Source organism: Gymnoscopelus microlampas (assembly GCF_963454915.1).
Source record: "Gymnoscopelus microlampas genome assembly, chromosome: 19".
Taxonomy (NCBI): Eukaryota; Metazoa; Chordata; class Actinopteri; order Myctophiformes; family Myctophidae; genus Gymnoscopelus; species Gymnoscopelus microlampas.
In genome coordinates, this window is record NC_139956.1 from 5,811,833 (window position 1) to 5,824,839 (window position 13,007).

Consider the following 13,007-nt stretch of genomic DNA (forward strand, 5'->3'; position numbering starts at 1 on the left):
GTGGTTAAAGCACATAATCAATCAATAAGAAAGTTAAATGGCAAATAAAATAAAATAAAATGCTTAAAACTGTTGAGAAATAGATGCATAACTTCTCTTGCACTGTTTTAAAAACAGAACAAACATTATATTAATTTACATGAAACATGGTATTAAAATGTAACAGATGGCTGTTAGATTAATGTTATTAACATTCTAATATGCTTCCCTTTAACTATAAATATGAAAATATGAATATAAATTTTATGTAATGCCTACAGTGCATATTGGGTAGAACTTGCAAGGCAGACAACACACCAACTAACTAATACATTGTACCAACACACCAGCTAACTGATACAGTGTAGCAACACACCAGCTAACTGATACAGTGTAGCAACACACCAGCTAACTGATACATGGTGAACATGATGGTTTCAGCACAGAGCTCTTTCACACATCCAGGAGATGGACCAATGACACGGTATGTCGTTCCATCCTTTGCCAGGAGAGCCAGACACAGACGCATCATAATACTCAACACAGTCTTGGTCTGCATTAGGGTACTCGTTGTCTTCATAATGAGGCTGACCATGCCTCCAGTACCTGTAGAAGTAGGAACATATAATTAATACAATACTTTTACAAGGGTGGTTTTTCACTCTAAATCGTTTGTTTTTTAATCATCACATTCTATATTCAGTGGTTTTCAAACGTATTCGTTGCTAAATTAGCCGATCTACAAGCTCACAACATGTTGACATGATCTACAAGCATGTGTATAAGCTTGTAGATCGGCTTATTTTGCCGCTTTGGAAAATGTGTGGGATAAATGAATGAATAAATAGTTCTATGTATTTAAGGCTATTGAGATGAGTGCACACAAAGTACTGATATAGAAAGAAAAAATATATATATATATAATTAGCCTATTTGTATATATTTCACTAATGATGAGTGGTTCACCTGGATCTCAGGAACAGTAATAAATTACTAGTTACCAAATTAACCCACAGGAAGCATTATTGCCTTATGTTTTAACTCTATGGCTGCAGTGCGGCTGCAGGAGTTTTTCTGTGTCTTGATTATTTCAAGCCAGTGGATGGCACTGTTGGGACTGTTGATGCACTAGAGCAGTGGTTCTCAACCAGTGGTCCGGGGACCACCAGTGGTCCTTGAGAGGGTTCCAGGTGATCCCCAGCTAAATGATGGAGAGTTGGTAACCAAATGGACCCTTATTTGATCTTTAACTCTTGAGAGTGTAAAATGTTACGCTCTCAAGAGTTAAATTATTGTTAAACATCTGTATTACTTAATGTACAAGAAGTAACACAATTAGAGAATGTTACAATAATTATTATTTTGATCTGTTATCTCTCCTATTGGTACCAACATCAATACAGCATGGATGGAATTGTGGACAAAATATCATCCAACGATAACACAATATTCTCTTGGCTCTGAGAGTCTAAATCTCATCAAACGGTGGTTCCGTGGCTCAAATGCCCAATAAATAATGGACCTTGATATGAAAAGGGTTGAAACCCACTGCACTAGAGGGGTAGACGTGCTGCAGGACGATATGTGAGTTATTTCATTCATTTTGTATTTAATAACTTCAAAACTTAATAATCTGAGCAGTGACATCATGTTCTGAAAAGAAGCAGATCAGTTTAACAGTTGTTGGGCTACCAGTTGTTTCCTAACTGCAAATAACTAGTAGATGATTTAATTATCTACTGTAGTTCACATTTATAATAAAGATCTACTGTACCGTAGCTTATTACCCTATATTACAGTATGTATAGCCTATTCATTTTAAGATAGCTACACATTTACATGTTGTAGGGATGTTAACATGAAGTCAGTTATTATCACCAATAAACCCCTGACTATATCACACATACGTCTGTCATTAAATTAAATCACCCGATGCAACGCGTTGTGAGCTTGATTGGCAAACAACACCATCATTAGACTTTATGGATTCACTTACTATATCCTATTATAATTCTAGTAAGCTCACGGTGGTTGGTGGTAGGGTGGACTCTTGATCAAACTGCGCATGCGTCGTTGTGTGCCAGGTTTCGCGAGAGAAACAAGCAGCGAGGTCTATGAAAACGAGGCCAAACCAAACGAACCCTATAACACCAACATTGGCCCTAAAGCGCTTACAATCGGCGGACATGGCAACACCGACGCCGACGCTACACCATAGACCCCGCCCACTCTCTACTGCGGAAAGTAAACACTCCAGATTTTTCCCCCACACACACGATGCACATTAGCTCCATAAAGAACGGTTCTATGTCGTTCTCTAACAGGATCGGGCGAACGTCCGCCAAGGCTCCGCTGTTTACCCTTTTGTATACATCGTATCCCAAAACTAATGGTAGATTCTAAACCGCACGGATGTTTAAGGTTTGGTCGGCTGCATAATATTTTAGGTCGCCAGTGAAACTACCCGTTTAAATCGCTTATTTAGTCAGCCTGTGGCCATGTTTCCCATTGTAGCCAAACCGGGAGCAGTAGTGGCAGCGGACGTAGGGTTTTTTTCCGGGTTCAATGGGAAACATGGCCACAGGTTTCGCGAGAGAAACAAGCAACGAGGTCTATGAAAACGAGGCCAAACCAAACGAACCCCATACCACCAACATGCAACCTGATAATAATGTCCAAAGCATGTCTGTGTATGTTTACATCCATTACTGTGTTGGCGTTAGTTGGGATTAATGTTTATTAGCCAAACCAAGTTACTATGAGCCGTTAGCGTGATGCTAAGCTAACGGACGTTTGGCGCTAGCATGCGGCTAACGCTAATGCTAACGTCGTCATCGTGACTTAATCAACAATGTAAACGTTTCATCAACACACTTTATGAACCTTACTGTGGTTAATATTATCAGTGCTACCCAAGTAGTCCATTGAAAAGTATTATTTTGGTGTATTTTGTGTATTGTAACTTGGACACTGTAAGTTAATGGTAGCTGGGGCGACGCGTTGTTGGCTCATGGTTCAGAATGCCTCATGGGTATTGTAGTCATTTTCTGCTATTTCGGTTCTACTGTGATAGACTGTGCTACATTACCTGCTGTTTAATTGTGAATCATATATGCTATGAATATATGGTAATACAATGTTTATTTTCCTGTATTTCCAGGTTTATGACCTGAGTCATCTATGACCTGTGTGTCATCTGTGTGTCCAGTACTTTGTACTGTGTTGGTTAAAAAAGACAAAACACGAGTTGTGACAAAGACGTGTGATTCTCTGATTAATGTTGTTAGTGGTGTAAAATGCCATCAAAAAATATACTCAAGCCTGCTGCAGGGCAACAGAAAATAGCAAGCCTATTTTGCTATTTTATATAGCAAATTTTTATATATATATACGAGGGGACGCGCGCCCTTCACCGGGTATGGTGAAGGGCGCCCTTCACCGGGTATGGTCTAGTTAATATAATAAGTATTATATGACGGGTGACGACAATGACAAGACGTGGAGGATAAAACATTGACTGTTTGCAATAGGCGTCCAACTAACACATTATGGATTATAATAGCCTGCTTTCAATATACTGTAGGCTACCATTTTATGCAGAAATACTCCCAGTGTTCGATGACAGAACAAGGAGGAAAGAGTCGGGTAGGAAAGAACACCTCATAGCATTTAAACACCGTCTTCAGGCAGATGATATTATCAGACAGATCAAACTCATAACTAAAACATTGGGGTCTTTATGGCCAAACATTTGCAGCCCCTTGCAGTCATGGAGGACGCAGGATTTCAGCATAATGATTACAGTCAGCCTGTTGCCTCGCCGAGTTTCAGCAGGACAGTGAACAACCATTCATTTTAACCATGAACGTGACATTGTCAAGTAAACACACGCTTACTTTGAATAACAGCCTCCCGTTTTTTTTTTTCATTATGGCTTTGAAATATTATAATCTAACTGATGGCGGTATAGTTATAGGCTAATTGCAAAAAATAAATGATTTATTGATAGCCTAAATGCCCAACATGTGGACTCTCAACATATTGAACCATACATCCCTATGCAGGCAGTTGTTTAATTTAATACATTAAATCATTTTTTTATTTCAATAGAACACATCATTGTACCCCCAAAAAAAGTTATGTTTTTCACGCGTGGTGACGCCTGTAAATAAAGCAGCAGCGTATTGAAAAGTTTTGTTTGACCTTATTATTATTATTATTAATTATCCTTGTAATGTGTGTCGCCTACCCAAAAGAAAAGACATACAAGCCATCAATGCACCACGTCATGGCGTGTCGACAGCTTACAGATCTTTTCTTTTGGGCATATAAACAATGAGGCGCGAAGGCCTATTCAATACTAAGCATTTTGGAAACCAAATAAGCCTATCAAGCCTCTAACATTACGTGGTCAACAGCATGTAACTTGCTTGTAGCTTACTTTTATACAGTGAACATGAACGTACTACTAGCGTTTACCGTGGTGAAGTTGGTTTCAGGTGGGATATTCACCCAGCTGGGTTTAACGAGACAACAGTGTCCAAAATGAAAATATAACATTTGCTGTCACAGATGATCCGATCATCTTATAAAAACTTTAAGCATTTGCCAAGATAACTGAGGTTATATAGTTGATGCTGAACTAAACATATTTGTTTCATTTCGAAGTTTTTATATTTAAACTTTATGATGAAAGGCCGCACACAGCAGCTGTTGTGCTCGCCTCGCCATGTTTGCACTGTAGAAAGACTGCAGGCTGCGCGCACCATTCCATTGCGCAATAGAACAACATGTTGGGCATGTCATTCATTAATGCGTCATATAAAACATAAAATAAAGATTGTTCACAAGTCTTTGAGCTCGAGTCCGAGTTAAGTCTCAAGTCTTTGAGTTGCATTTATGGCCACTCGAGTGCGAGTCTTTAACTTAAGTCACCATCTCTGGTCTATGGTGCATAGTACATGCATGCCTGGCAGTGGCTTTATTTTTGAGCCACAAACTGACCAGCCCCTGACCATATATCCCCAGACCTGCACATAGGCTGCGTCATTGATTGATTGATTGAATAATTTCTTAACAAATGTTATGTTAAAAGGATAACACATAAAGTCCCATGGGGCTTGTTTCCATTGTGGTCCATTGTACTCAATTCATCAGGACCCGTTTCGGGTGCACCGAAACAGGTTGTAGCCCCAGACACCACGAAGGGTTAATCCGGCCCTGGTAACGTGAGGTTACTTGGATCAGTAATGTAATAATATTAAAATTACAATACTCATCACTGGGGAAAGTAATCCTATTATAGTAATATATTACTATGTAACGTGTTACTGCCCTACACTGCTCATGACACATCAGTGTGCTTCGACACACCTTTTGAGAACCACTGTTCTAGATATCAGATGCACATTAAGTCGATACTGAAGTAGATATCATATTTGTGACAGTGAAGTAGATTTGTATTTTATGATAACATGTAATACCCTTAGTTTAGAATAATGACTGTAAAATGATCAGTCTTACGTTGGTCCTGTCAGTGGTGTTCCATCCACCCACTGGAAAGATCCTTCCTCGTCTCTGTCAGTCAAACCCAGCCACAATCTCTTGTTGAAACTGGCAACAAAGTCCTGGACAGAAAAACTGCTGTTACTGATGTACAAACTGTACAATAGATGTGTGTCTCCACAAAATAAAATAAACTAATGTGCGCGCACACACACACACACACACACACACACACACACACACACACACACACACACACACACACACACACACACACACACACACACACACACACACACACACACAGTACCTGTTGTGCTTTGCTCTTTATGACAATCAGGTCAGATTGTCTGTCTCTACACCACTGTCTGCTCTCCTCCCAGTTTTTCTTTTCAGTAGAGATGTAATAACAACCTCTGTCAAACTTCTGCCATCCAGGTGATTCTAACAACAATAAAACAATAAAGTTGGACACTGTTTTTTTCCTGTCCCTCAAATGAATGACAAATTAATGAACAACATGAGATAACAATCAATAAAAACAGTGACGTCTCACTCACCACAGTGCCTCATCTTCATGTCATCATGTAACTGGTCAAAACTGATCTGTAACTGGTCAAAACTGATCAGTAGCTGATCTATATGGAAACAAAAATGGGAGATCCACTAATTACAAAAATGTAAACCTACTGCAGCAAGTCAATTGTTAGCATTAAAGTACAGTATATTTCATGCTAGCAGATCTGTCAGGAGGAGTAAATAATAGATCTTGAAAACACCTGACTGGGATCTTTCTGTGTGCAGTTTGTATGTTCTCCCACTGCTCACTTGGGTTTCCTCACTCACCAAAACACATGCATGTTAGAGAGAAACTCCTGTCAGTGACCTTGAGCAAGGTATTGGTTTTAGAGCCTGAAGCCCCACCTGAAGCAAACACATAACGGTGCTTCAGCACCATAGACAGAGAGACAGAGCAGTCTGCATGGTGCTCTGTAGGATCACCCTGCAACAAACCCCGCTGACAAAATCTAGGTGATTTTTTTACTTTTATTTTTACCGTAGAAATATGGCTCTTTTTTTGTAAAAACAGCTTTGCACCAGCGTTGTTGTTACTAGTTAGCTTCGATCGCTAACTGTTAGCTTGCTAACCGCAGCCTAGCCTAGTAGCACTTGTTAAAACGGAAGCTAGCAAGTAACTAACGTGTGATAGCTGCTTTGGCTCGATCACCTTTTGTGCTCGGCTACACGCGCAGGGTAGCCCTGACTCCACATGTTACGGCCCACTAGCTCCTAAGCTAGCTCGACCGCGAACTTGTGATTGGCAAGGCCTTTTCCCGAGTTACCCTAGTCAGAAGTGAGTAGGCCCAGAGCCAAGATCCCACTCCCCGCGCGTAGGCCCAGAGCCAAGATCCCACTCCCCGCGCAGGCCTTAGTCGAAGCCCCAGAGGCCGACGCTAATAGCATGGAACAAAACGCAAGAACAGGCTGACCACCGCACTGCTACAGAGGCCCTGCGAGGACTGCGGCACCCTGATGTCGCGGCTTGACGGGCAACCCGCGTGTGTGGCCAGCCTATCTACTGCCTGGTCTGCGGCTTGATGGAAACGGAACTCCTATGTGACCAACTCTGTGAGTTCCCCGAAGCCATTGAGCCGCTGCCCCTGGACCCTCCTACGGGGGTCGATCTGAGGGATAGCACAGGTGATCGGGCGGGGACCATGGTGAGACCGCCTCGCACTCCATCCCCGGCCCAGAGCTGGGGCAGCCAGATGGAGGCGGTCGATCCACTGTATGCCGTGGACCTGGCGGACCACATGTTCAATCCCCTCGTGGATGAAGCCATGGGGGAAGAGAGTGAGGATAACCACATCTCAATCAGCTCCTCGGAGGAGGATGACGACGACGTTGACTCCGTTTTCCCCTCCGACGAAGGGGCCTCCCCGCCACCCTCTCGACGGGCATCGGCCACGGAGCTGTACAGCAGAGTCAGGCCTGGAGCTGGATGACGCCAGCTTGCACAAGCTGATCCACCAGGCGCCGGATCGCTCTGCCATAGTGTGGCCCCGCCCGGAGTCGGGGCCCCCCCCCACGGTCCTCCCTCTTCAACGGCATCGGTGGCGAAGGATCTCATCCCCCTCACGTCCACCCTGGACTCCCTCCGCAGCTCCTGGAAGATGCCCTACTCCTCACCCACCCCGGACCTCAAAGGCCTCGAGTGCCTGAGAGAACGGGAGGAGGGGCTGTCCAACATCCCACGGGTGGAGAGGATCGGGATGGCTCTCCTCCTACCTCCAGGCTCGGAGTACCTGGCCAGAGGGCCTGTTTTCTCGTTGAGGCGAGACAAAGGTTTCTCGGCCCTCAACCAGGACACCAGCACCCCCCGTCGCCAGACCACAGTGTGCGGTGTCGCCCACCCCTGGACACGGTGGCCCCAGGGGGGGAGCCCACGGCCTGGACCCAGGATAACGTTTCTGGTCGGCCGCTGATCGAGCGGCTCAGGCTCGGACTTTTACTTAATAACAAACTTTTAACGAGCGGCCGCCAGCCCGCGCCGTCTCCCCCACCGTCGAACTGCCCCGGGCGGGGAGCCACCGTTCCTCCGGGACCGGCGGCCACCCTAGCCCGGGCTGTAGTGGGAGCCGGCTCTGCGGCTGCCTGTGGACCCCGTGTCTCCAGCAGCCTGCGAGCCCGGCCGGCGGATTCCGGCCGACCCGTGGAGTGACGGGCACTCGCCCTCTCCCCACTTTTACTTTTTACATGTATTACCGTATATGACAGTGTATTCGTGTATGTCTGTCGACTTGGGTTGGGTCCCCCCACCTCGCGGTGCTGGGTCCCCCCACTTCGCGGTGCTCGTCGCGAGGTGCCCTCCTGAGCAGCCAGCCAATATGCAACAATGTGACTGGACTGAATCATAGGGGGACCAAGTGTCCTTTAATTAAACGGGCGACGGCGCCACTGATCTGAGGAATATAATTCTTGACAGCATCAGTTTTTAGACTTTCGATGTTTTAAAAAATACATTTTCTATGTCTTTCTGCAGTTCCTCTACTAGCATCTCACTCACTCAGTCTGGTCTGGAGCTCTCCCGTGTTGGTTTCACTCGCAGACGGTCTGCTCTGGAGCTCTACCATCTTGGTTTCACTCGCAGACAGTCTGGTCTGGAGCTCTCCCGTCTTGGTTTCACTCGCAGACAGTCTGGAAGCCATATCTGAAAAAATATATATAATCACAGAAAAAAACAGAAATTCAGAGGTGGAAACAATACTCACATGTTTTACTTAACCCATTTAGACCTGAGGCCGATTCTAAAAAGGTCTTCTAAATCCTGACCTAAGTTTTTTGAAAAACTTCAAATATTTATTCAAAAATTACAACAAATAAGTATGTTGCTATATACTGCTATATACTGTTCATAGCGACAAGAAGCCCAAAAGGGGTTCCCGTCCCGAAAGGTATAGTTACAAATAGGGGTTCCCGCTTAATTCCCTCCCAAAATGGGTTAAAGGATGATTTCATCTGTTTTCAATCTATCTAATCAGCACCAGGGAAACCAGCGGTGGTACTCTCATTTCTTACTTAAATAAAAGTATCAATATTACAATGCATAAACACTCCAGTAAACGTCCAGTAATTAAAATGTACTTGAGTAAAAGTACAAAAGTATTGGGATCAACATATATTTAAAGTACTAAAAGTAAAAGTACTCATTATGCAGAATTTCCCTTTTCGCAAGTTATATGTCTAAGATGTATAAAAAATCTTTTGAAAATAGATGTTTTTTAATAATAATCCACAAAATAACTAGTAACTAAAGTTTTCAAATAATTGTAGTGGATGGAGTAAAAAGTACAATATTTGTCTCTGAGATGTAGTGGAATAGAAGTAAAAGTATTGAAAATTGGAAATACTCCAGTAAAGTACAAGTACCACAACATTGTACTTAAGTACAGTACTTGAGTAAATGCACTTAGTTACTTGGCAGTGGTAGCTTAGCATACGGCTCGTTCAGAAACCTTTCAAAAGGTTTCAGATTTCAAAAGGTGAACACGCACTGACCCTCTGCACCTTAATCCTCATGTATAACGCACAAACCTTTTTTTTTTTTTTTTATTATTGCGCTCTTTTTCTCTCTAAGCACCTTAGCGTCTATAAGTATATCATGCACAGTATACATACATACATTGCTGCTATGCTCAGGCACCTTAGTTTGTCTCTTATCTCAGGTACTTTGTAAATATGTAGATAACTTGTTTTTGGCCTTCTATTGCTCTCTGTTGATCTCCTTCCCACTTAACCCCCTACCCCTCTTCTTCTTCTTCTCTCTCCCCACTCTTCTTTCTACAGAATTAACGTTGCGATGGGAGTGTTGTACAAAAACGAATTTCACCCACTTTTTTACCTTGTAAACCTGTGATGTGACAATAAACCTGATTCTGATTCTGATTCTGATTCTGATTATTTAGCAGCTTTTTTTTATAAACATTCTATAATGTTTTAATCCATAACTAAGTTATGTAGTAACTAAATATAGACGTATTTCTCATTTATAGCTGCTATTTTACATTTCAGATTTCAAAATTGTTCAAACGGCCTGTTTTGTCGGTCACCAGACATGTCAACCCAAGACAATTCGACCCGGACCGGTCGACCCGCTTTCGACCCGCTTGGACCCGACAACTCGACCCAAATTCGACCCGGACCGCGACAGAGAGAGAGAGAGAGAGAGAGAGAGAGAGAGAGAGAGAGAGAGAGAGAGAGAGAGAGAGAGACATAATAATAATAATATGTACATTGATTTACCAAAGAATTATTATTTGTCTGTCAGGGTGAAACAAGCCCAAAGGCTTTCAAGCAAGCACAGCCATTGAGATAGACACCTCCTTACCTCAAGCCCTATTGTCTTCTTGATGTGATAAGGCTTTCAAGCACAGCCATTATCCTCAATCTGTGTTGTCTGACAATTATTCTTGCACTCACTTTATTCTCCCCTTTTCAGGTAAAGTGCAAAGTTGCCATGTTATAATAAGTTTCTATGAATGCTTTAGCTTCAAGACTGTATTGGTGTGGGACTGTGTTGGTGTTTTTGTTGCACTCGTTACAAAGCTAATGGAGGCTAATGGAAGCTAAAGGGAGCCACCCAGAGGACGTTTACAGAACATCATAAAGTGACGTTCAGTGTTGTCGTATATGAGATGCAAATATTATAATTGGGATTTCATTTATATTGCATATTTCATCTTACTTACATTTTGTTTACAAGGTGAATATGTATGCTACACAGCATATGACCGTGTCCTTGTTTAAGGAAGGATAGGCTATCATAAATGTTTAGCTTCAGCCTATTTCCTTTTCATCACCTCAAACACTGATGGAAAGTAACTAGTAACTACAGTTACTATAGGCTTTTTTTTGTTGGTTATATCATTTTACCTTTTCCGTACCTTTTCCTGTGCAAACTTCAATCAATCTAAAGGATCTGGTATTTCTATTATTGGCATATCTTTTTAATGTTAATAATGAGAGCTATACATTTAAGGAAGGATAGGCTATCATAAATGTTTAGCAACACAGAGACACTGGCCATCAACAACATCAATCACATTCCTAAGGCTAGCACCCATCATCAGCACCATCATCCATCCCCATAGCTTGATGGATGTAAGACTTGTATACATGCTTAATGTCCCTTTAAAGTTAAAACTGTATATAGAATGCAGCTATATGCAGAGAAACACAGAGACACAGGCCATCAACAACATCAATCACATTCCTAAGGCTAGCAGCCATCATCATCAGCACCATCATCCATCCATCCCCATAGCAGAGTAAGACCTCTCCTAGGGGCATAGTATGACTGAAATAGTGCACAAAGACTCAGCCTTTTTGTAATATACATTTTATTTCAATTTTTTTTGTATATACTACTATTTTTGACCTTTTTTTCAATCATTGAAATTGTTTTACACTGCCCTGTTTTGTCAAATAAAATAACAGTTACTTTAATTCATTTCACCTCTTGTGTTGTGTTTAATGATGGCAACTAGTGTAGATCTGCTACTTTCAAATGATTTTAGAGGAGAGGAGGACAAAACAGACACAATAAGGCATACATTATTATTTCATTTAGAAAAGAAGGTTTACAAAAACACTTCTTAAAAAAAAGTATGCAACTGGGGGAGCATGCTTACAATATTTACTCTTAAATATACTCAGGACCTCCCTCACCGTCACCTTGTACCTTGTACTCTACTACCCTCTAGGGGTTACACAGAGCTACTACTTCAGACAACCAGACCCGGTCGATTTGGGTCCAGCTGTCTCAAATTCGCGGCTGGTCGAGTTGTCTTGGGTTGACATGTCTGGTGACCGTTTTGTCTCAGGCCAAATAGGCCAACACATGGGCACACCAGCTGAGACTTGAGTGACAGGTACCTTGGACACGTCCAATTATTGATAAAAAAAAAAAGCTACTCCTACTGTTCTTCTGCTTTGTTTATGTTCAGATTTTGTTGGTGTGTATGCAGCTTAATGAATGTTAGACTCATTGAAAACACACGTCTCTGCTTCTGGTGACTGATCTAATGGTGTTTTTTCCTTATTTTATTTTTCATTTTCCCACAAAATTATACGAAACAAATGCAAAAAGTAATTGAATTGTCTGATCAAATGAATATCAAATATTTAAATATATAATCAAGCAACTTAAAAGAAGAAAGCCAGAGTAGGCGTTATAATGAACTCACTCATGTTTGAAAGGTAAATATCTGTTAAGCGTCCTGACCTGCATTTTGTGCTTCCAGCTCTGTCTTCAGTTGTTGGAACATCGCCTTGACCTCATAGCGGAGGTCATCAGCCTCAGCCAGACAGAACAGGAACAGAAGCAAAGCCACCTTCATTGTGAAGCCCAGTTTCTGAAGACAACAAGCGCGATGACTTGTATTTATTGTTTTTATTGGAGGTTCAGACCCTAACAGTGATTGGTTCGTTCAGGGTGGAGTGACAGATATATCTTATTCCTATTTCCAGTGGTGGAAAAAGTACTCAAATTCTTTACTTAAGTAAAAGTACCAATACTGCAATATAAAAATACTCTGTTACAAGTAAAAGTCCAGAATTCAAAATGTGCTTGAGTAAAAGTACAAAAGTATTGGCATAAAATTTTACTTAAAGTATCAAAAGTAAAAGTACTAAATATTTGAAAATAGCAGATCTACAAGCTCACAACGCGTCGCATCGCGACGCGTTGTAAGCTTGTAGATCTGCTATTTTCAAATAGCCTAGGTATAAAATAAGGCTAAAGTGGTTAATGTATGTTTTATAATATAATAATTCATATCTGAAAAGTAACTAGTAACTAAAGTTTTCAAATAATTGTAGTGGAGTAAAAGTACAATATTTGCCTCTGAGATGTAGTGGAGTAGAAGAAAAAGTATTGGAAATTGAAAATACTCAAGTAAAGTACAAATACCTCAAAATGTTACTTAAGTACAGTACTTAAGTAAATGTACTTAGTTACTTTC

General features: G+C 41.7%; 1 protein-coding gene across 2 annotated transcripts; it reads right to left on the reverse strand.

The window, feature by feature from the left end:
- Nucleotides 1-333: 333 nt before the first annotated feature.
- Nucleotides 334-12,440, reverse strand: LOC311035235 (hepatic lectin-like). 2 transcript variants are annotated; one of them, XM_084043323.1, is made up of 6 exons: nucleotides 12,269-12,440; nucleotides 8,552-8,653; nucleotides 6,045-6,122; nucleotides 5,795-5,928; nucleotides 5,503-5,606; nucleotides 334-585 (listed from the first exon to the last, which is right to left on the reverse strand). In XM_084043323.1, exons 1-6 carry the CDS (start codon nucleotides 12,381-12,383, stop codon nucleotides 417-419), a joined length of 702 nt encoding a protein of 233 aa, XP_083899449.1. In that variant the 5' UTR covers nucleotides 12,384-12,440; the 3' UTR covers nucleotides 334-416. The 2 variants fall into 2 exon arrangements, with proteins under 2 accessions (XP_083899449.1, XP_083899448.1); XM_084043322.1 differs by having other exon boundaries at nucleotides 8,552-8,695.
- Nucleotides 12,441-13,007: the final 567 nt, after the last annotated feature.

Excerpts from the sequence above, each read along its gene's own strand:
- LOC311035235 (XM_084043322.1), bottom strand. The coding sequence starts at position 12,383 with ATGAAGGTGGCTTTGCTTCTGTTCCTGTTCTGTCTGGCTGAGGCTGAT. Across the intron at positions 5,607-5,794 it reads TAAAGAGCAAAGCACAACAG|GACTTTGTTGCCAGTTTCAA; the intron begins GTACTGTGTGTG and ends TTTTCTGTCCAG. Across the intron at positions 586-5,502 it reads ACACCACTGACAGGACCAAC|GTACTGGAGGCATGGTCAGC; the intron begins GTAAGACTGATC and ends CTACTTCTACAG.